We start from the raw sequence: 25,207 nt of genomic DNA, 5'->3' as shown, positions 1-25,207 counted from the left end.
AAACAAGTCAATCTTTTCAATGTGTCACTTGCAACCTTCCAGTCAACATCACCTGATGTCAGATTAACAGAAACAAATGAGATTTTGGCCGTTACTAGGAGGAAGAGTGTGTACGTGCAGCAGGGAGGGAGGGAGGTAGGCATCTAGGTGAGATGGGCGGAGGTGTCCGGTTACATAGGTGAACCTTTGGATGGGGGCTGGGAGACTGCAAATTAAGAGTTTTGCAACAGAGCGAGTTTGAAACAGTGCTAAAGCAGATCAGGTAGCCGTAATTGCTGATTAAAAGACAAGAGGAGGAAGAAGCTAAAGAAAAAGTGACAGAAAGGAAAGGGGTAAAGGGAAGTGCACTAAGTAAAGGGGGTTCAGATATAGGTATCTTCTTGTTTACCTGTGGGGTTTCAGTATCCAATTTGTTGTCATCTGTTTGACCGGCAGATTGCAGGAACACACTGAGGGGAACCACAAAACAATGAGGGTGAGTGTGAACTTATTCTCTATATTTAAAGAGTCAGTGACATGCACTGTTGTTGATATTACCATGCTGTTGTTTCCATAAGCAGCTATTTCTACCTGATCTTCAAAATTATTTTATTGGTTTAACCAGGAAGAGATCAAATTAAGGACAAAGTCTCTTCAAGGACAACGTATGTCTCCTTTTCATTGTATCTATTCATTGTGTGACTGGGGTTGATTTTACAATCTCAACACTATTACCATGATTTTTGCATAGTCAACAATTGATAATGAGAAAGCGCCTTTACCAAAAGACTTGTAGTGTCTTAACTAAATTGTACAGCTGTCAACCCTGTTACCTTTCCGAAGTTATAACTAGTTTCCAACTTAAATTAAAATTAGGGCTGTTGATTTAACACGTTAATTTAGATTGATTAATTGTATACATAATGACATGCTAAAAAATGGAACACAATTAATCATGACTTCTAACCTGTATGGAAATTGCATAATAAAAGTACATATTTTTCTACCATCTGAGCCATTTAAGCTTGAAGTAAACGAGTTGTTGTCAACTGTAGGTCTAATTAATGTCTTACACATCTTCCACAATAATATTTAAATCTGAATATCTAACTTATATTTGAATATTGATATATTTGATCGAAGTTTTTATCGATTAATAGCCCAAATTAAAATGTATTAATTTAACTGAGATGGCACAATGTACCTTATTGACACTTAAACACGAGAGAATGTTTAAAATCGTACAGAATTTTAAATGTTAAAAAATGGAAATAGATGTTACCACATTTTTTTAATTTTTATATAAAAAAAAATAGTCTAATGTGGTTAATTTGGTATCATATAAATTATCTGGTTTTAAGTCAAACATCGTATTTAACATCACTGTCAACATCGTGAATCATCCTGATTACATTAGGGCACACCAACAAAACTTATTTTAAGGGTTAGCTTCTTAAAGGGATATTTCACCCAAAAGTTACAATTCTCACATCATTTACTCACTTTCATACCATCCCAGATGTATATGACTTTCTTCTTCTGCTGAATATTGGTCAGAACTTTTAAGCTCCAAAAATCACATAATGGCAGCGTGAAAGTAAGCCATATGTCTCCAGTGGTTTAATATATGTGTTCTGAAGCGATGCAATCACTTTGGTGAATAAAAAAAAAATATCTATATTTCAATCTTTTTTTTCCCCTATAAATTTCCTATATAGTAAAAATGCACCCACCCACAACTATTATTTCACTTCTGAAGACATAGATTAAACCACTGGAGTCTTATGGATTACTTTTATGATTCTTTTATGTGATTTCTGGTGCTTCAAAGTTCTGACCAATATTCACTTGCAATTTAAGGACCTACAGAGCTGAGATTTTCTTTTAAAAATATTTTTTTTTTCTGTTCAGCAGAAGAAAGAAAGTCATACACATCTGGAATGGCATGAAAGTGAGTAAATTATGAGGTCATTTTCATTTTTGGGTGAAATATCCCTTTTAAGAATCTATGTCTATGAAACGGACAAGCGCAATCTATCAGACATAGCCATGTGTACATTACCAGCCAAATAATTTTACTATATGTTCAAAACAGATAAACAGAAAATGAGCTTTAATGCCTTGAACATTTTGCTGCTCAAATGTGTATTACTTCATTCAAACATATGTGATACAGAGCATGATGACTACAGATAACATTCAATATTTCCACAACATTTAAAGCATTGTTCCATAGAGGCTCAAAAATACTACTTTGCATTTTAATAATTTGAATAGGTCTGAACAGGTTCCTGCAAACGATGCAGGTGAAATCTCTATGCCTAAGGGACTACCTGTTAAAAGTGAGATGTTAATAACAAAAGCTGTGCTGCAGCTTAAAGGGAACTTTTAATGTGTGGGTTGATATAGTTAATCCGCTTTGGCATCAGTCTGCTTTGATCCTTGCAATATCTCCCCTGAATTAAATAAGGGCTGGTCAGGTTTAGTCAGTAAGTTTCCTCAGCTCTTCTTGAGGTGCTTGGAAACTGAAATATTGTGAAATGTACTATATTGTTGAAAAATGTTAGGTTTAGGGTTGGTGTAGGGTTAGGGGTGAAAGATATCTATAAAATATAAAAACATTTTTGAATGTCTAAAGCTGTACATGCGACAAAACATTTACAGTTCAGATTCTGTCGATACATCCATCGGACAATGAATTGCCTATCCACACTCAAAAACTGCTTGTTCAATTAACAATGGACTAAAGCAACACAATTCTAGAACATAAAGCAATAAAAGAGATTTACTGTATCTCAATACAAAGTTTGAGTTTTGATTACATCATTTTAAGAATCAAGTTAAGAATTTGTTTTTTAAACATGTGGAACCACTGCCCATGATTGAATCAAACTATTATTTGAGTGCAAATGGACAATAATATACATTAATGTTATGTACAAATACAGAATCATTAACACAGTGCAGTTGAAAACCTCTTCACACAATTCCTGCCTAGGATCTTCTCACGTGACAATGACCAATTTAGTTTCACTTTCAGGTTCTCTGTTTAGTCTCTGCTTCTTTCTCTCTGTCAAACATAGATGTTTCTATGGTTTCAGTATTTGTTCAAAGGGGGGTATTTGTTCAAGCTTCAATGTGCTCTTTTCAATTTAAATATCTCTACGCAAACACATAAGCTCTGTGCTAATACAGATAATGTCTGTTGTGTATATGCTTTCATAGTTCTGTGTTTGTCTGACTTAGTTGTAGTTTAATGTTAAAGCAATGGCGTTAAAATTGAAATATGTAATTTGACGCACTAAACTTCGACTTTAAAGGAGTGTCATGAGGGCATTGTATAAATGCTTTGTAGAGTGAGCCAATAAAGATGTGATTTAGTGCAACGTATGTTTAAGGTGTGTAATAAACCTCATTGTGGTCATATGTTATTTAGCAGAGATGGGCCACTTCTATTTAAATGAATGGGAGAATTTGGAAAGCTCAACCTAGGAGCTCTGAGCACCCAACTGTCAATGGATGTAGAAAGGAACTCCCGCCTTACAGTTAAGTTAGTTAGCCAATCACCTTTTAGATACAGACATCACCTATCAATCAACTCTAGAATGCACATTAGCTATACAAGCTGGGAAAATTGCGTTTTTTTGTGTGTGTAATTTAAGGAAAATAATCTGAGATTCCAGTTGTCAAAGAGTTTATGATTCCTGCATTGTCAGATTTGACTGCTGATTTGAAATATGTTCTTTGAATGTAATCTTGACCAACCGTTTTTGAGATTTTGGTCTTCATTCAAGTGATAAGAGCTGCACTGATATCGAACGATATGAAAGGGAATATTGTGATAATTTCTTTGGCCATATTGCCCTGCCCTAGACCAAAATCATATTTTCCGTTTAAAGTAGGGTGAAATTGACTTCTGTGGTGTCTAATGACATAATTAAGAGGCATTGACACATTTCCAACTCAATTTGGAACTACATTCAACATAGCATTATTAATCAAGCAGGTGTTTTATTTAAATTACCTTATTTAAATTAAATAGTCATTTAAATTCACACTTAATCTATCAAAATTCCACCATAAAGCACTTAAAAGTTTATTATATATCCATTATTTCTTTACACAAATTTTATACGAACAATTGCATGGGAACTGTGTGCAATAAATCACTTAATTATTATTACTATTATTATTGATTTGGTAAATTATCAAATGATTTATGAGTAAATACAATTCCCCTATACATTTTAAGAAATTTTAATGCAGTTACTAAAGTCATCCCAAAACCATATACAATTTACAGCCCCTCAATAGTCATTATTCCCAAACTAGAGCTAGATGGCTTAAGGTAAATTCCACTTTACTATTTGACATGATATCGATCCTGTCAAAACCTTAGTTGCTATATTCTGATTTTTTTTAAATTCAGGATGTTTGTACATTCTCTAAAGCAACTCTGCTTTGTTCTTTGATTGTAATAATTTTGGGTAGATCTTGCAAATTTACATATGATACTGATATATATTATGAACACTAAAGTGGCTTTTCCACTGCACGGTACAACTAGCTTTTTGGGGGGTTTTCCACTGTGGCTAGTACCTGGTACCTGATCATTTGTTTTAGTACCACCTCGGTCAAGGTTCCAAGCGAGCCGTGCCGATACTAAATGTGACGTCAGAGTCCTGAAGATCACTGATTGGTCACTGGTCACTACCAGTGTCACTGGATTTTCGACACGTGACATCAACCCGCTAGTTTTAAAGTTTATAACAGCGATAGCAGTATCATTTGTTCACGCCACTTTCGAATTGTGAAAAAAGAAATGGCTGTGCGCAAAACCACGCTGTGGTCAATAAGCGAGGTACAGACGGTCCACTCGTTAGTGATGAGCGAAACGAAAAGCTCTCTGAGGAAGTGTCTCAGCTGTTGGCCGCACACAGCTACCTACCAACAGTGTAGGAAGAAGTAAAAAAATATGAAAATTGACTACGGAAACAATCAAGGAAAAGTGGTTCGACCAAATTTACGCTATCTAAACCATCGAGCAACGGAGGGAGAGAGCCCTGGACTCAGCCACGATGAAGGATGGTACATTTTATTACATTAACTCTATACTCTGCTTGAAAGCTTCGCTTTATTTAGTTGACCAGCTACTGGAAGCTTGCTTCTAAAACAACCAGGCCAATTTAACTGTTACACTTGTGTAAAATCACCATGCAAAAACTGCTTTATGCAGCACAATGAGCTAGTAGCTAACAGCTAGTGGTTGTGTTATTGTTTTGGTCAGTTTGTGTTGTGTTTAAGATGATGTCTCGGCAGTAGAGGCAGCGCAACTATGGTGCTCAGCCTATAATCCCACCCACGTTGATGCGGCACTAAACTGCAGTGGAAATGCAAGCTCAGAAAATTAAAGCAAGTAGAGTTGAGGCGAGACAAACCATAACGTGCAGTGGAAAAGTGCCATAAGGAGACAAGATTATTGTATCTATTCATAACCTTATAATTGTTGTTAGCCATTTACATTAATAAATAATATATATATCAAATAAGCTGTATCAAAAACTTCCAACTTTAATAATATTAGGCTTTTAATGGATTCATTAGACAGCGCATTGGTGAAACTTATGTATGTGAGCTTCAGCTTTATTTATAAATAATTAGCTATATAATAGAACTGTTAAGGCTTTTTTCATCTAGCCTGGATACAGTATGACAAACTTCTCCCACAATAATACAATAGATTTTATTTTGGATAAAGCATGAGACAAGACTAACCTGTAGAACTCACTGCTCATATTAAGGTAGTGAAAGTGTACCCATTCTTGTTTTGACTGTTGTGTAATGGGTTGTTTTTGAGTGGTTTAGGTAGCGAAAGAGCTGTCTGGAATCATCCGTTACCCTGATACTAAGTGTTAGTCACTGTTTTGGCAAGCAGTCTGATGTTAAGTTTCACCTGAACATAAAAACATAATTTTGAAAATATCACAATTTGAAATGAATACAATGGAAATACAGTAATTCATTCCAATCGTTACTAATTCAGTCAGTTACAGCTCACATAATTCAAAATGTTCTGACTGATCTGGATAAAGGTGCTTAAATAGAAGTTATTTTGAAGAAAGCAGCCATTTTCTTTTGTTATACTATGAGAAAAAAATATTTTATCATAATCTTTAATTAAGTTCCCTGCCAGTGTCGTTAGTCACATCAGGTGCCATATTTATATCTGATACCATCAAAATTAGATTTGCACAAAGATTATTGTTCTCCAAGTAAAACAATAGGACAAGCATAATTTACCACGTCAACGACTGACATCAACATGATGAAGCACTGAAAGAGATGCAAAAACAATGCTGTTGGATTACACAACCAAGAACATGGCTGGCAGCAAGTGCAATTATAATGTGTGTTGTTCAACTTTTTGAAAGATGGCTTTTCAAGATTTGTTAAGGTCAACACAATATCTCTTTGGCAAGTGCATTCTCTCCATCATGGGCTACCGGTCACGTATTTTGTTGTCCTACATAATATATCACTTATTGTGTGTTGTTGTGGGTTTAATGTTGGTGTTTTACCTTTCATCCCAGGACCCAGTTTAGCTGCTTTGGAAGGGTGATAACTTTGACTGGGTGTGAATAAATTAGATTTGTTCCCTCCTAGGGCTGGGCATTATGCAAGAAATATGTTCAGGATATGTTTATATAAATAAAATAGATGTACATCACAATATCCAATTGCATCGCAACCCCCCGGCTGAGGGATCTGTGAATATTCTTGCTTTAGTGATTTGGCATTGAAAATTAAATTAATGTATTTAAAAACAAAAAACTTAAACCAAAGAGCAATTAAAATAATGAAGTGGTCAAAAAAATAAAAATAAAAACAGTGCCTCTGAACAAATGCATATACAGCTTTTCTGTCATCTGTTCTTAATGATAAAATAAAGTGTGTTTCTTCAAGCACGTGTCTGTGTGTCTAACAGCATTTCTTGTGTCATTCTGAACCCGAGACGTCTTACAGTTACCCATCATGCATATTATATCCGTTACCTGCAATTAAACATCTTCTATCAGTGTATATACTTTGCTACTTGTGTAATTTGATACATTGGTAAAGAACATCTGGCTTTCAATGTGTTATTTAGGTTCATTTATCATGGGTCGGGCGCCACGTCGGCCACTTTATTAGAACCATATTGTTCCTTATAACGTGCTAAGTGAGTGTTTATTCCAGGTTTTTCTGTCACTTTTTGGTTCCTTTTATTCTGACGTGTAACCTCAGACTTGAATAAATGCAACAACATTTACTGTGTGTTACTTGCGGCAGGTACATTGCGGCCTACATGTTAAACTGAGTAGGACACTTTACAAAGAAGTGCTTGAGATTTCACATACAACTGTTTTAAAAAAAATCCCTTGTGACGCATTGAAAATGATACATAAAACTACGGCTGAGTCATAAAGCTACAGGGTATGTGTACTAACTCTTATTTTCTCTATATCTTTCCACTTTTCTCTATTTTTATACTTCTCTCTCTCTCTCTTGCTCTTTCTCATTCTTTCTTTCAGACTAATGCCCAGGTTCCTGAAGACAATACTACACCATTAAACCCAACACATCAAGGTACGTTATATGGGTTAGTTGGTCAAATGTATCAGTCAAATAATACCAATGCAATTCCAGTGGGTGATTTATTTGAAAGAAACCACAATGAATTGATTTCAACTTCATTTTTTTATTCTTCTCCAGTGCCTCGACCTGGTAAGCACAGAAAACCCATGACTGCTCCACAGGCCCAGGTGGCAAAAAGGCCATCCAAGAAAAAGATTGTCATTACAGTCCTGATCGTTTTGGTCATATTGGCCATTCTGGCTGTGGCTGCTTTCTTCAGTAAGTTTTTGGTAATTTTACCCCTGTAACATTTTAATCATAAGTTTATATATAAACTTATGATTAAAATGTTACAGCAGTTTTAATGTGAGTCAGGGAAACTGACCTAATATTTTTCACCCATAACCTTTCACACCTTTACTTTTAACAATATCAGTTAGTCACAAATTCACAGAGCTACAGTTATTTAGTCACTCCTTTGCAGTGGCGGGCCGTGCTTTTAAAGTCTATGCCTTCAGGGTGATTCATGCCATTAAGAAAACACAGTTTCACAATGAATAAGACATCCTATGGCTTTGGGTATCATACATTATGTCACAGCAAACTAGTAATATCAATTGACATTTTAAAAACACATCCACGCACGAAAGCCAGAACTTTAAACGACACTTAATGCTCAAGCAAGACTAATTTTAACTGCACCATGATTGATTTTTGAAATTAACATTTCACATACAGACATTCAAAAATCAGAATTTTTCATATGAATCTACCAAGGAGGTCGAACGGAAAAATGTATCTAATAATATTTGCGATTTAAATGTTGCTTGCTATAAATTTTGTTTTGTTATCGCATATGGTTATGCTGCATTCCATTAAAGTTGGATGTGGGAAATTCCTACTTGATATCTCTGACATATATGTTTTCCATTCCCCGATATTTGGAACTGCAGCGCTCCCGTTGGCTTAGCAGGGACTCTCATTAGAGATATCTCCTAGCAACCCAACTGATAAACAATGCTGCAGCGCTAGCATTTGTGCTTCAGGTGTACGATTATCAAAAGAGATTATAATGTAATGTGGAAACTAAATCATTTATCGATATTACTTAATAAAGTGAATGTTTATCACTTACTTTGTAAATCTCCCTGAGTGTCGACATGTTTGTGTGACATCATGCCCCTGCATCTTGGTTGAAAATTGAGAATATCCGCACAAACGTACATGTTGTAATTCTGACTTCAAGATTGCACTTTTCCTAGAAGGAAGTTTTAAAATCCAATTTTGTGAGTTGAATGGAACGCAGCACTACTTTTGATCTGACACTGAATGCTCAAGCAGCCTAATTTACACTTAGAAAACTTCTGATGTTGCTATAACAATGCATAACTTACCAATTTACTTGAAGTGAAAACCAGTCCTCCTTTTCTGTTTAATGAATTAAGCAATCTCACATTCAACATCTCAGGTATTTTAATCCATAAGGATGTCTTTCTCAATGGCGATAGTGGCAGTAATGACAGTCGACTCCTCAGCAAGATCTTGCGCTCTTCGCTTTCAAATTACGTCACTTAAAGCGTGATTTCGTCACTCAAGCCCAGCTGGAAGGCCTCGACAGGGACATCACACCCACCAAGAACAAATAAATCAATCTGATTGACTGATTAATCTGACATAAGATGCACATTCACTTTTCGTTTTTCTCTATTTGTTTGTAGATTAATTAAGAGTGGAAAGCAATTAAAAATACATAGGCAAAAAGGTGGCATAAATAAAATATGTATTTATTTGGCATGTTAGGCCAGCTATGCTGCTGGCTGTGAGAATTCACCACTGCTCCTTTGACCGTAAAAATTTTGACCGTAAAAACTCATTCTTTCTCATATCCCAACCTAATATGCAGAGTGGTAGCTATAATAATCTGTGACATAGTAATGCTGGCTTGACCAATAGTGTTAATTTTGGGTGGGTCTGTTTGTACAACCAATGGAGGACAGGGGCATTTCATGGAGTCTGTTTTATCTGTTAATGATCTGTTGATAAGTGGCACCGAAATTACACCAGTTTTAAAAAAGTAGACTGATCTTGTGAGAAATCGGCGACAGGAGGTTTAATTTTTTTGTCTGCTTAAATTGCCTTTGGTTTCAGAATTTACGAACTGTGGCCCCAGTGGTCGTAGCTGGAACTACAGTTGAATGCATGTTAACTTTTGCGTGATGCACTGTGTAAGTGCAAGATAACGTATGAGCAGACATTATCCGAATTTAACAATTTATATACTCCTAATCCAAACCCTAAACTGAATCCAAGCACTACTGTGACCAAAATGGCATTATTTATTTAAATTCTTTGCAAATATACTAGCTGGCTACCAAGAAATCAAAAGGAATGTGAGTGACGTCAAAGACAATTTTCATATTGGAAAAAATAAATGGTGACTAGTTACAGGACCTAATATTTAATTTTTTCTCCATACATACAGTAGTGTAAATGTATATTTTAACTAAAATTCATATGAAAAACAAGTAAAGTGTATGGATTTGGTAACTTTCCAAAAACAGATTGTTACATCTGAACCGATTACTGATGTTTTGTAACGTTTTTATTCCTCTTTTCTCTTTCTTCATCTTGGCATAGTCAAGCAGCTGATCGAGAGTAAGTATTTCTTTTGCTCCAAGTCGGTGAAGTTCATTCCACTGGAGAATGCCTGTGATGGCAAGGCGGACTGCAGCGGAGCCGAGGATGAGTCAACCTGTGTAAAGAAGTATAGAGCCAACTCCACCTTCCCCTGTAAGAGACCTGCAATCTACATGCACTCACTCCCACATACTGTTCACTCACACGCCCTCATACCTGCTCAAAGAAATACGTGGATCACGTAGATATTACCTGTTTGTCCTGTTTCAGTATAAACAAGACAAAATCCCCCAACCTCACCCTCTTTTCCGTGTACCTGTCAGACATTTCTTGCATAAATACCTCTGTCTGTACTTGTGTCACTGACAAATAAGGTTGTCCGAGATCATACAAATGAGAAATCTTTTAAAAATCTATTTTAAAACACATTATAAGTTTGTAGAAATGTTATCTTTGAGCTTATCAAAAATGTGAATTATCAATAACAATATTGTTTCACTGCTTAAGAAATAGTAATACAAGATTATTCCAAACCGCTTTCTTTTATTAAGAATTTCAGCTGTAACAAGATTTTTTTGCTGTCTCTATATGGTTACACCACTTTGTGACTTTTAGAAAAAAAATTATTTTAACTCAGACATTGAAAACATATTCATCATAGTGGAGGTGTATTAAAGTAATTGTTTTATGTGAATTGCATTTTCATGTAATTTTGTTTTATAATTTGATAGTTCTATGTGGGGGCCTGGGTAGCTCAGCGAGGTTTGACACCGACTAACACCTCTGGAGTCATGGGTTTGAATCCAGGGTGTGCTGAGTGACTCCAGCCAGGTCCCTAAGCAACCAAATTAGCCCGGTTGCTAGGGAGATTAGAGTCACATGGGGTAACCTCCTTTACGATTAGTGGTTCTCGCTCTCAATGGGGCGTGTGGTAAGTTGTGCGTGCATCGTGGAGTATAGCATGAGCCTCCAGTGCTGGGAGTCTCCGCGGTGTCATGCACAGCGAGCCATGTGACAAGATGCGTGAATTGACTATCTCAGAAGCGGAGGCAACTGAGACTTGTCCTCCGCCACCCGGATTGAGGTGAGTAACCGCGCCAACACGAGGACCTACTAAGTAGTGAATTGGGCATTCCAAACTGGGAGAAATACGGGATAAAAAATTAATAAATAAATAATAATTTGATAGCTCCAGACAAAATTTTTTAATAAAATGTTTGTAATTGACCAACCAACGAAAGTATTTTTTTAAATATTGTATTTATTAATTTTTTATAGATTTTTACATTTATACAAAGTTTAAGAATAAGTTTTTGGGTAGATAACATGAAATACTTTTGGGAAGTTGTCATGTCCAGTGGTGACAATATTAACGACACGAGACTAAATGGAATATACTGTGTATATATAGTGCATCCGGAAAGTATTCACAGCTCTTCGCTTTTTCCACATAATGTTTTGTTACAGCCTTATTCCAAAATTGATTAAATTCATTATTTTCCTCAAAATTCTGCAAATAATACCCCATAATGACAACATGAAAGAGGTTTGTTTGAAATCTTTGAACATTTATTAAAAATAAAAAACAAAAATATATCACATGTACATAGGTATTCACAGCCTTTGCTCAATATTTTGTTGAAGCACCTTGGGCACCAATTACAACCTCAAGTCTTTTTTTATATGATGCTACAAGCTTGGAACACCTATTTTTGGGCAGTTTCTCCCATTCTTCTTTGCAGGACCTCTCAAGCTCCATCAGGTTGGATGGGGGAGCGTCGGTGCACAGCCAATTTCAGATCTCTCCAGAGATGTTCAAGTCTGGGCTCTGGCCGGGCCACTCAAGGACATTTACAGAGTTGTCCCGTAGCCACTCCATTGTTATCTTGGCTTTGTGCTTAGGGTCGTTCTCCTGTTGGAAGATAAACCTTCGCCCCAGTCTGAGGTCCAGAGTGCTCTGGAGAAGGTTTTCATCAAGGATGTCTCTGTACATTGCTGCATTCATCTTTCCCTTGATCGTGATTAGTCTCCCAGTTCCTGCTGCTGAAAAACATCCCCACAGCATGATGCTGCCACCACCATGCTTCACTGTAGGGATGGTATTGGCCAAGTGATGAGCGGTGCCTGGTTTTCTCCAGACATGGCGCTTGCCATTCAGGCCAAAGAGTTCAATCTTTGTTTCATCAGACCAGATAATTTTTTAATTAGACCTTTTGGCAAACTCCAGGTGGGCTGACATGTGACTTTTACTGAGGAGTGGCTTCTGTCTGGCCACTCTTCCACACAGGTCTGATTGGTGGAGTGCTGCAGAGATGGTTGTTCTTCTGGAAGCTCTGTCAGAGTGGCCATCGGGTTCTTTGTCACCTCCCTTACTAAGGCCCTTCTCCCCCAATCACTCAGTTTGGCCAGTTGGCCAGCTCTAGGAAGAATCCTGGTGGTTCCAAACTTCTTCCATTTACGGATGATGGAGGCCACTGTGCTCATTGGGACCTTCAATGCTGCAGACATTTTTCTGTACCCTTCCCCAAATCTGTGCCTCAATACAATTCTGTCTCGGAGGTCTACAGACAATTCCTTGGACTTCATGGCTTGGTTTGTGCTCTGACATGCACTGTTAACTGTGGGACCTTATATAGACAGGTGTGTGTCTTTCCAAATCATGTCCAATCAACTGAATTTACCACAGGTGGACTCCTTGAGGATGATCTGTGGAAACAGGATGCACCTGAGCTCAATTTTGAGTGTCATGGCAAAGGCTGTGAATACTTATGTACATGTGATTTCTTTTCATTTTTTATTTTTAATAAATGTGCAAAGATTTTAAACAAACTTCTTTCACATTGTCATTATGGGGTATTGTTTGTAGAATTTTTAGGAAAATAATGATTTTAATTCATTTTGGAATAAGGCTGTAACATAACAAAATGTGGAAAAAGTGAAGCGCTGTGAATACTTTCCGAATGCACGGTTCGAGTCACCTTCAGTCGAGTCCGAGTCTTTAAACAATCGAGGCCGAGTCGGACACAAGACAGAGTCCATAACAGTCCAAATCGAGTGAGAGTCTTAAACAATCGAGTCCGAGTCCAAAAGGGGCAGAGTCGGATTCAGGACTGAGTCCATAAAAGGTCGAGTCCAAATTAATCTGTTCATGAATCTGAATTAAAATTGTAACTGTAAACTCAACATAAACATTTTAAGCTTATTTTAATATTCACAACAAATGTGTCAGTATAAATGCATCAAAAACTGCTTTGTTGACTTCATGTACAATTATTTGTTGATTTTTCCCCTCCACTCAAACATAGACTAAAGAAAGTGAAAGCTGCATTAGTCATTACAACCAGAGATATTATTATTATTTATTTAATTTTTTTTTCCTACTTCATTTTTAATTTGTCAATTTCAATTTAGTTTTGTTTTATCTAAAATGATGGGTGAAATATCAAATTTCAAATTTATCAAATGGTCTGCACTTTAACCTTAGAGGTTACCAAAGCGCTTTACACTGTGTCCCAATCACCCATTCACACACACATTCACACTCACAGGCACTAGCCTGCCATTGGGAGCAACTTGGAGTTCAGTGTCTTGCCCAAGGACACTTCGGCATGAGTCGTGTGGGCCAGGAATCGAACCGCCAACCCTGCGATTGGCAGCCGACCCGCTCTACCACCTGAGCCACAGCCGCCCCTATCAGATACCATTTATTCTACTTCACACTTTTCAGTCCTCCTGCTGTGTCCTGGTGTAGCCTACTTCCCTAAAGTTACTATAAAAAATTTTTTTATGACAAACTGTTCTTGAGCTGACGTATTGTTCTTTTCACATAATATTTAGAGTGGATAATTGGTGAATAGAGACTTTTCCCCTCACTTGTGTTCTTCATTGTATTTTCTGACTCTTTTTGGCATTGAAACGCAGGTGCCAGGTTTACAGGTAACACAAAGAGGTTGCACTTCAAATATGTAACAGACTGAGTTCTACAATTTCAGTCATGGTCTATTTCATCCGTCAAATTAGTTTAAATATCCCTAATATGTAGCACATTTGATTTTGTCTCGGTCTAGTCAACATTGTCAGTTAGAAATGGATAAATGGATAACAGTGGCAGAGAATGTGTGACGATCTCTTTCACGTACGTACATACATACACTACAGAGAGAAAGTACTTTCAAAGAGTGCATGCTGCTGATCTCAGCCAGTATAGTCACACGTAAGGACATGAATGAATAATTATGCGCAGTATCAAATACACAGAATGTATGATAGTACTAACTGTAGAGAGCACATCAGTTTGATCATTATTGATATGCCAAATCCCAGATATTTAGAGGCAATTTGGATATCCCGGCCAGATGCTTTTTTCAGGTCTGAAAAAGAGGATGTATGGTCACCTTATATTAATTTATTTGACTCCTGACAAAAAATCCCAAGTCCTAAAGGCTCGAGTAAAACTACATCCGATTCCAAGTCCATTAAAATTCTCGAGTCTGAGTCCAAACTTGAATTTGTAACACCATAGGGTCATTTAAAATGAACTTTTAGAGGCATTGTAAAATGGTGGAAAAACTAGTAGCTAAGATACACATTTGCCCATATACATTCATAGATTTATTTTTATTTTTTTTACCTAAAATCTTGTTAAAAAAAAAAAAAAAAGATACATGGACACATTATATATCAACTTCCCTTATACACAATATAATAAATATCCATGTTTAATTATTTTCATTGTGTTGAAATGGAGTGGGTGAGACCTGAATTTTAAAATTATTGCCTTTGTTGTTTTCTTTTTCTGTCTCTGCAGTACGGCTGATCACATCACGTAATGTCCTTCAAGTATACAACCCTAATGAGAGTAAATGGAAAAGTGTATGTTCAGAGGGTTTCACCAAAGAACACGCTGAGGCCGCGTGCCAACAGCTGGGATACTCGGCGTGAGTACTGATCCACTGATTAATAACGATATAAATACTTTTTGGTCATATATACATAAAGGTACTCTTAAGTTGACATGACAAACCTTAAAATGTATGGTCTTTCTTGTCATGGAAAATGGACAAAAAATATTGATGATATAATTTCCTGCTTGGATATGCATAAAAAGTTTTGTGTCACTCCCTTACTCTATGTACCGCCTACTATTAATAGCAAATAGCAAATCGTAGTTTTGCCGGGCTATTTATATTGTCAATGAAAAAAAATATTTAAAAAAAACGCTCAACTTGCAAAACGTCTCGGGTTATGACAATAACCCTTGTTCCCTGAGAAGGGAACGAGACTCTGCGTCGTTGAAAACGACTCTTTGGGGAACGCTCCTTAGTGTGCGCCTCTGAAGTATGAATGAAACTATTCCAATCTTGATTGGTGTTGCGTCATGACGTAACATGTGACGGCATAACCGGATGCATAAAAGTGATGCCGGCACACATACACATTAGCCTAGCGATGAAGCAAGCCGCTCTCAGGCCTTGAGGGGCGTGGCAGGACGACGCAGTGTCTCGTTCCCTTCTCAGGGAACAAGGGTTATAGTCATAACCCGAGGCGTTCCCTTCGAGGGAACTTCGCACTGCGTCGTTGAAAGCGACTCTTTGGGGAACGAATGCCCACTAGGCCACGCGCGAAAAAAGGCCTGCCCTAGGGTGAAACTGAACTCAGGCACTCAGCTAGGGCGAGAGCACACGTGCGCCAGGCGTACTAGGGAGGTGCAGACTGTAAAACCTGATGAAAGTGTGCGGGGTAGCCCAACCGGCTGCCTCACAGATCTCCTGGAGGGGTACTCCCGATAAGAGAGCCCTAGAGGACGCCATGCCTCTAGTTGAATGAGCCCTCACGGCCAAAGGTGAAGGCAAATTGCGCACCTTGTAGGCCGAGATAATAGCCTGAACAATCCAATTACTAATGGTTTGTTTCGAGGCAGGGAGCCCCTTCTTAGGTGACCCAAAACACACTAACAGTTGGTCCGACCTCCTCCAAGAAGAGGACCTCTCGAGGTAAGCGCTCAAAGCTCTGACAGGGCAGAGCAAATGGAGCCTCTCTTCTTCTGCCGACACATGAGGTGGAGGATGAAAAGCCTGCAGGACCATAGACCGTGCCGTGTTAGGCGGCACCTTAGGCACATAGCCAGGTCTCGGGTGTAAAATGGCTTTAACTCCGCCAGGGGCAAACTCCAAGCAAGCTGGCGTCACTGCCAGGGCTTGAAGATCACCCACCCTCTTTAGAGAGGTAATAGCTAAGAGAAAAGCCATCTTGAGCGTCAGGTCCTTGGGTGAAGCCGACTGAAGGGGTTCGAAGGGGGCCAGGGATAACCCTTCGAGAACCACCGCCAGGTCCCAGGCAGGAACCCTGGACCTGGTTGTCGGTCTCATCCTCCATGTACCACGGAGAAAAGCGAATGACCAGCTGGTGCCTCCCCAGAGGCCCATCACTCAGTGGTGCATGGAGCGCCGAAATGGCAGCCACGTACACCTTAAGTGTGGAAGGGGAGAGACCAGCAGAGAAGCGATCTTGAAGAAACTCCAGAACTGAAGCCACCGGGCAGTTAACTGGATCTACTTCATGTTCTCTACACCAAGTGGAGAACACATTCCACTTGAGGCCATATAATCTCCTAGTAGACGGAGCCCTAGAGCTAAGTATGGTTTCAAACACCCCGCTGATAGACCAGCATTTAGGTACTGAACCCCCTCAGGGGCCAGACCCACAGTTTCCACAGCTCTGGGCGAGGGTGGAAGACTGTGCCCCCGCCTGAGACAACAGATCCCTCCTCAGAGGAATCTGCCATGGCGGAGCTATCAGGAGTGAAATTATGTCTGAGAACCATACTCGGGCCGGCCACATGGGGGCAACCAGAAGTAGACTGATGCCCTCTTGGCGGACCCTTTCCAGGACTCCGGGAGCAGAGCGATCGAGGAAGCGCGTACAGGCGAAGCCTCGGCCAAGCCTGTACCATGGCGTCCAACCCCAGTGGGGCTGGATGTGAGAGGGAGAACCAAAGTGGACAGTGGGGCGTCTCTCGAGACGCGAACAGATCCACTTCTGATGGTCCAAATTTGTCCCATATCAACTTCACCACCTCTGGATGAAGTCTCCATTCCCGGGCCTCAGCCCCTGCCTCGACAGGATGTCTGCTCCCTGATTCTGAACCCCGGAATATACATTGCTCTGATAGACAGTATTTTCCCTTGGGACCAAAGAATTATCTGATCGCCAGTCTGCACAGAGAGCGCGATCTGAGTCCTCCTTGTGGGTTCAGATAAGCTACCACTGATGTATTGTCCGAGCGTACTAGGACATGGTAACCTTTGATGTCTGGAAGGAAGCTCCTCAGAGCCCTGAACACAGCCAACATCTCTAGACAGTTTATGTGCCAAGAATGATGATGGTCCTGCCACAGACCCCTGGCAAAGCGGCCGTCCATGACGCGCCCCAGCCAGTGAGGGAGGCGTCTGTCGAAGCGGTTTTCGGCGACATGGCGCTCCCAACACTGGCCCTTAGGACAGGAACCAAGGTTTCTTCCATATTAGCAGAGAACGAAGGCACCTGCGGCGTTACTCTGATTATACTGAAATGGATTCCGCTGGGGAAAACCCCTTGGCTTTCAGCCACCACTGGAGGGGCCTCATGTGTAGAAGGCCCAGCGGTACAATGTTGGATGCCGCTGCCATGAGGCCCAGCAGTCTTTGAAATTGCTTTACAGTGATGGCCTGGCCTAGCTTTAACCCGGACACCATCGCCATAAGGGACTCGATACGTGCAGGAGACATGCGTGCCTGCATCGTAACAGAGTTCCACACAACGCCAGAAGCGTTGTGCACTGGGATGGTTGTAACACACTCTTTTTGTGTTGAGTCTCAACCCCAAACTTCGAATGTGGCCAAGAGCGACATCTCGATGCCGAACCGCCATTTCTCGAGACTGGGCCAGAATGAGCCAGTCGTCGATAAAATTCAGTATCGCGGATGCCCTGAAGTCTCAGAGGAGCAGGAGCTGCATCCATACATTTGGTGAATGTGCGGGGAGAGAGTGCTAGGCGAGCGGAAGAACCCGATATTGGTAAGCTTCAGCCCCAGCGAACCTCAGGAACCTCCTGTGACATGGAAGGATGGGTACATGAAAATAGGCGTCTTTTAGATCTATCGTGACAAACCAGTCCTCGGATCTGATCTGACTCACGATGACAGGAATGGTAAGCATTTTGAACCTGAACCTCCTCAAAGGCGGTTCAAAACTCTGAGATCTAAAATCGGCCTCAAACCCCCATCCTTTTTTGGAACTATAAAGTACCGGCTGTAAAGACCGGACTCCCTGTCTGAATGAGGAACACGTTCTATGGCCTCCTTCAGCAGCAGAGATTGCACTTCTTGTTCCATCACCTGAGCCTGCTCGGAACCACTGTAGTCTGCACCACCCCAGAGAATTTGGGGGCGGTGCCCGAACTGCAGTTTGTACCCTGATTTTATTATATGCAGGACCCATGCAGATATATTGGGAAGATGATTCCATGCCTCTACAAAATCTACTACGGGAACCAGCCTCTGAGGCTGGTCTCGGTGTTTTCGAGCACTGTTCTCGACTTCCTGAAGCGAGATACCGGCAGGATTTAGTCGATACAGTCCTTGTGACCACAATTGATGTGTGTTTTTATTTTTTGGCGCAAGCGGCGCGGTGTGCGTTAAGCTGGAAATTGATGTGGCCCGAAGCATCAGAGGCGGCGGGAACCGACACCGATTTCCTGAGGACTCCGCTGCGAGAGCAACCTCGGTTGCTCTGCAGCGGGGGACAGTCCTCCGAGGTTCTACCACCTCGGTAGGACCTCTTCCCGAAGCTTCCACTAAGGGAACCAGCCTCTCGAGGCTGGTCTCGAGTGTTTTTCAAGCACTGTTCTCGACTTCCTGAAGCGAAAGACCGGCAGGATTTAGTCGATCACGGTTTCTGTGACCACCATTGATGCTTGTTTTTATTTTTTGACACGAGCGGCGCGGTGTGCGTTAAGCTGGAAATTGATGTGGCCCGAGCGTCAGAGGCGGCGGGAACTGACACCGATTTCCTGAGGACTCCGCTGCGAGAGCAACCTCGGTTGCTCTGCAGCGGGGACAGCCCTCCGAGGTTCTACCACCTCGGTAGGACCTCTTTCCTGAAGCTTCAACTAAGGGAACCAGCCTCTCGAGGCTGGTCTCGGGTGTTTTTCGAGTACTGTTCCCGACTTCCTGAAGCGGGAAACCGGCAGGATTTAGTCGATACGGTTCTTGTGACCACAATTGATGCTTGTTGTTTTTTTATTTTATTATTTTTTATTTTTTTATATATATATTTTTTTTTTTTGACACGAGCGTTAAGCTGTGCATTAGCTGGAAATTGATGTGGCCCGAGCGTCAGAGGCGGCAGGAAACCAACACCGATTGTGTGCGGCCATGTAAGCCCTACTTATTAAAGCAGATGTATCTCTGCAGGGCTTACTAGGCAGCGCCGAGGTTTCAACCCATATACCGTGCCCCAAAGCGTAATCAAACACTGGGGCTGGAGATCACGGGACGAATCGCGGTTTACCCCGCGATCTCGTTTTAGATATCTTTGTGGAGATCGGGAAAAAGCGGCAAACCTCGGCGCTGAGTTTGTGATCTGTGCCGCAGGAAGCGCCGCGTCTAATTTGCTTTCAACTTGCGTTCCCTGCTCATTTTGTGGCCAGCTGATATTCAGTCTGGCCACGGCACGCGTCACAACCTCAATCAGCTCCTCATAAGCTTGGCCAAAAACTGGCGTGCTTGGCTCACAGTCGATCGCATCGATGCTGAGCATATCCACTTCCTCGGAAGCAGTGAGCTCAAGCAAGGGGACCTGATCATGGGCAGAAGAAGCCGCGGCGGGCTTCTGCACCACTCACAGTAGGCTCGGGATCCTCAAGCGAAGAATGAGAACGTGCGCAGCAGTCTCATTCTCATCTGCAAAATCCGCTCGCGAACCCCACGATTTCAATCGCCGCGCTGCCTCAACGGACCAAAACCGTGGGGAATGCGAGCCTGACCGTGCTCATCGAAGCACGCCAACCGGGGCGCAGCACTCTCATGGGTAGTGCTTCACAACTTTCACAGGCAGATCCCTCGAGAGCTGCCTGTGCGTGCTATGCTCCCAAACAGTTCACACATAAAGCGTGCGTGTCCCTACCCGTAATGAAGCGAGGGCAGGGGTGCACGCACTTCTTGAACTGTTAGGTGGCCATAATATTTTTAAATCAGACAAACAACACCAAATAAGACAAACAATTTCAACATAGAAGCTTGCTGAAGAGCGAAAGCTAATGTGTATGTGTGCGGCGTCACTTTTATGCATCCGGTTATGCCGTCACATGTTACGTCATGGCGCTAACACCAATCAAGATTGGAATAGTTTCATTCATACTTCAGAGGCGCACGCTAAGGAGCGTTCCCCAAAGAGTCGTTTTCAACGACGCAGTGCGAGTTCCCTCGGAAGGGAACTTGCTCAACTCAAGCAAGAGTTCCGTTATGGCCGTATATCAGCCGGCGGCAGCCAATCACAGACAAAACAGCATGTTTGCGAGCATGATATTGCTTTTATATTACATTTCAAAGAACAAGTAAATAAATGGATTGTCCGAAAAAACGCACTTGTGTGTAGAACTGTCACGATCCTGTCAGTCTGGAGACTCGGTCGTTACATTATTGTTCTGTGTCTGTCTTGCGTTTTGTCTTCTGTCTTTGTGTGTGCACACGGCTTTGGTTGTGGTTTCCCTGCCATGCGCTCTTCGGTCGGTCTCATGTCTCATGTCCAGAGCTGGATCCTGACTTCCCTGTCTGGTTCGGTTTTGGTGTCGAGATCCGGACACTCATGTTCCATGTCTTGTCTTATATGGGCGTTAGTGCGCTCGCATCAATAATCTGTGTCTGTGTCTGTGTCTCGTGACTGCGGACATGCATTGCGCTGGATTTGCGGTGTATGCCCGGATTGCGAGGTGTCTTCATGTTGTGCTGAGGTTCGGTCACTTCAGTCTGAAGGGTCAGGTTTGTGTGTGGCCGTACTCTCGTACAGGTGTCTTGTCTCGTGTTGTCGCCTGCTGCACGCATCGTGTGGTGTTTGCCTCGTGATGTACGATCAGGCTTTGTCTTGTGTAAGAATGCATGGTCTCTCGTCTTATCTGTCGGTTGGCATATTGCCTTATTGTCTTGGTGATGTGCACTCGTGCCTTTCGGGTATCTGTGTTTTGTGAGAGCACATGGTTTTGTTTCTAGTCTCTCTTCCTAGACGGCCCTGTCTGTTCCGGTCGGTCCTGCATCCAGTTTGTTTGCCCCAACCCAGATTCAGTGGGCTTCCAGCTTGGACTGTGTTTTCCCCTATGGGGTAGTTTATGTTTGGGTTTTGTTTCCTTTTTGTATAAATAAACTCCTTTGTCTTCACTCTGCTTTTGGGTCCTGCCTCTGCTACCAGAAAATGTGACAGGAACTATACTGGCAGTGTCCTGTCAACTCAAAATGTTTTGGTATCTGTTAGATGCCCTGAGCATGTTTCATTTCTCTGTCTGTCACGACTCTCAGCTGTGATCGGTTGTAATGCTTCTCAGCTATAGTGTAGCAGTAATCCGAGTGATCATGGAGTGAGAGACAATGACGTCAATGAAACTCGTTCACTGAGTAACAACTTATCAACTCACTCATAACCTCAAAGACGGTCTTTTGTTGACACTTGCTGGCAGATATCTTTAATGTCACAGCGGTGAATCAACATCCTCACATCTAGCTGCTCTTACACTTTAGTTTGGAACGCTATGAATACAAGCGGAGCGATACAAACACTCTTGCAATGCCTCTCATCCAATCAGGTTTGAGGACCGGAACTACTAAATAATCTAACCTACATCAAAACAAAGAAAATGTCATTCTTAAAACCAATTCATGGGGTCTTTAAAAATGTTAAAGCATTAATGTAATTCTGATGTAGAGTGCAAAATAGATTTAACTATACAGTATATCATTAAATCTGCATCATCTAATTTTCATTGTCTTCTGTTTTGTTTCGACAGTAATCCTTCTTTCAGCACAGTTGAAGTGGGTCTCTTGTCCTCTTATCTGAAGTTGTCTTTCTGTACTGTGGGCTCAAGTAAACCCCAGACATTTGTGTCTACCATCTCAGATCGGTGAGTGTATTTATGTGCTAATGTATGCTCATTGGCCCCAAACTGTGTTTAGACACTTGAACCACACTTAAAATGCATTTATGACATTGCATTGGATGACAAGATGGAAAACAATTGACATTAATTTATGCACACTTTTCAAGCAAAATCTCTACAATAAATGTACTCCTCAAAACTAAGACAAAACTATTTGAAAATGTTCTGCCTGTCAAATTTTATTGGAACATGTTCATACTGTAGTTAATGTGATGAACTAAATCTGCGGTCACTCCTGTGTGAACTTCACTTATCCCTCTCACACTCTCATGTTCTGTCTCTCTCTCTCTCTTCTCCTTAGCAAGGTATGCAGTTTGGGAACAGTTGTCACATTAAGATGCTCAGGTACAGTAAATACTTTATAATGTCCTAATCCAACAATCAATTAGAGATCCAGTCAATAACCAAACCAACAAACCATAAATGATCACAACAGTAACACAAACACATCATAAAACTCAGAGGAGTGATCATTGACATGCTCAGTCATGCAGAATAAGCCACAGTGAGTCACAGTGAGCAATGTTGCATGCCAAAACACATTATGTAAGAAGAAATCAGGGAGCTATGTGTGAGAAAGAAAGAGGACTTCAGTCCAGGAATACTGACTGCATCCGGTCATTTACATTTTACAATGTGAAATCTCTTGTTTTAATCATTCATTTTTAATACAGAGACATAATCATATGTATATTCTGTATTTATGGGACATAATTTATTTTTGGTTGTTTTATTTCTAGTCGAGTGTGGTGTGAGCAGAAACCAGAACCGGATTGTAGGTGGACAGGATGCAATCATTGAGAACTGGCCCTGGCAAATCAGCCTGCAGAGCAGTGGCCAGCACACATGTGGAGGGACACTGTTGACTTCACGATGGATAGTCACTGCAGCCCACTGCTTCAATGGGTGGGTGTACAAATCACATTTACTTAAAGCAAATGCATATTTTACCTTCTACTTCACATGACAATTTCTATTTGACATTTCTCATTTTAATGAAAGGGGGTTCTGCTTTGCCAACTGTTTTATATGTTGTTTTGCCAGCTTAAAGGGATAGTTCACGCCAAAATTTAAAATCTCTCATCATTTACTCACCCTCATGGCATCCCAGATGTGTATGTGTCTCTTTCTTCTGCTGAACACAAATATTTTTAAAAGAATATCTCAGCTTTGTAGGTCCAAACAATGCAAATCAATAGTGTCCAGATATTTGAAGATCCAAAAAGAACATAAAGGCAGCATAAAAGTAACAACACGACTTCAGTGGTTAAATCCATATCTTCAGAAGTGAGATGATAGGTGTGGGTGAGAAACAGATAAAAATGTAAGAATTTGTATGCACAAAGAATGTGAATTACCAAAAACAAAAGAAGAATGTGAAAGTGGAGATTTATAGTAAAACAAAATTATTCAATTTTGATCTTTTTCTTACCCACACCTATCATCTTGCTTCTGAAGATATGAATTTAAACAGAGTTGAGGTGTTACTTTTACGCTGCCTTTATGTGCTTTTTGGACCTTCAAAGTTCTGGCCACCATTCACTTGCATTGTATGGAGATAATGTTTCTTTTGGGGTGAACTAATTAAAGATTAATGTCTGAAACAGCCACTTTGTTCCTGCATTCTTTAGGGATGGTAAGAAGGAGCTGAGCAGATGGAAGGTGGTCTCTGGAAACACATATCTGGGATCTTCTGGGTCTTCTTCTGTGGACAAGGTCATCATCAATGGAGATTACAGCACTGAACAGAATGACTACGATATTGCCATGATAAAACTGCAATCTCCGATTACTTTCGGAGGTACATCAGACAAGCACAAACACACTACTTGTTGTTTGACAAGAAAAATAAAAAAAATACCTTTTTGGATGAAAAGGTGCTTTGAGTGTAATCTGAGCTAAAACCAGGAAAGCTACCATTACTTTCCTTTGAACATGACACACTTGGATTCCATTTATACCTGGCCAAATAGATGCATTCTTGTAACTGGTCACCAGTCCTTTTAAAGGAACAGTTTACAAAGAAATTTAAATTCTCTCAACATTGACTCACCCTCATGCCATCCCAAATGTATTTGACTTTTTCTTCTTCAGAACACAAACTCAGTAGGTACAAACAATGCTAGTGAATGGTGACCAAAATTTTGAAGCTCAAAATAGCACATAAAGGCAGCATAGAAGAAATCCACTCCAGTGGTTTAAGCCATGTCTTCTTAAGCGATATAATTGGTTTTGGGTGGAACAGACCAAAATATACATTAAATAATTTTACTTAAAATCAACAGGAACTTAGAGGCAACAAATAGTCAGCAAGCTGCTGACTAACTACACACATACAAGTCCATTAAAAAACTTCAATATTAAGTTCACCAGATTTCCAAATGACTGAGAACACTCCAATTATTTGCCTGTCCAGACCTAGAGAACAAAATACAAAAATCAGTTGAAAATAGCAAAACATTTACACAGGTTATATTTGTACATACTATAACTAGCCTATATTTTAGATAGACGGTTCAAATAAAGTGGCCGGTATAACTCTACAGTGCATCAAAATAAAACGAGGCATCCAACAAGTTGCACATATTCGACCCGTGTAAATACAACAACAATTGTTCTCAGACAAGGTCATTTGGTTACTTAGTAGGCTACTTCCAAACATGTTTACTCCAATGTTAAACAGAATTTCCATTATAACTAATTCAAGTATATGTATACTTTGTCGAAAATTATATATAATATATTATATATATAATATATATTCTAAACTGCTGAAAGATGTTTTGTGCAATT

General features: G+C 40.4%; 1 protein-coding gene across 2 annotated transcripts in view; it reads left to right on the top strand.

Annotated features, from left to right (window-relative positions):
- The first annotated feature begins 211 nt into the window (after positions 1 to 211).
- The window catches only part of tmprss4a (transmembrane serine protease 4a), a 29,588-nt gene continuing 4,592 nt past the window's right edge, over positions 212 to 25,207 (top strand). Inside the window, exons 1-10 of one of the 2 annotated variants that reach the window (XM_052107008.1) lie at positions 212 to 475; positions 1,891 to 1,930; positions 7,551 to 7,605; positions 7,732 to 7,872; positions 10,231 to 10,383; positions 15,038 to 15,167; positions 22,265 to 22,378; positions 22,716 to 22,759; positions 23,155 to 23,320; positions 24,046 to 24,215. In XM_052107008.1, the coding sequence (XP_051962968.1) occupies positions 1,925 to 1,930; positions 7,551 to 7,605; positions 7,732 to 7,872; positions 10,231 to 10,383; positions 15,038 to 15,167; positions 22,265 to 22,378; positions 22,716 to 22,759; positions 23,155 to 23,320; positions 24,046 to 24,215 (979 nt within the window). In that variant the 5' untranslated portion in view covers positions 212 to 475; positions 1,891 to 1,924. The remainder of the gene's footprint in view (positions 476 to 1,890; positions 1,931 to 7,550; positions 7,606 to 7,731; positions 7,873 to 10,230; positions 10,384 to 15,037; positions 15,168 to 22,264; positions 22,379 to 22,715; positions 22,760 to 23,154; positions 23,321 to 24,045; positions 24,216 to 25,207) is intronic. The other variant, XM_052107007.1, reaches the window with a different exon arrangement.

The sequence above is a fragment of the Xyrauchen texanus genome, chromosome 36 (assembly GCF_025860055.1).
Source record: "Xyrauchen texanus isolate HMW12.3.18 chromosome 36, RBS_HiC_50CHRs, whole genome shotgun sequence".
Lineage (NCBI taxonomy): Eukaryota > Metazoa > Chordata > Actinopteri > Cypriniformes > Catostomidae > Xyrauchen > Xyrauchen texanus.
Note: the sequence above shows the minus strand (reverse complement) of the source record. Positions and strands in the feature narration are given on the sequence as shown.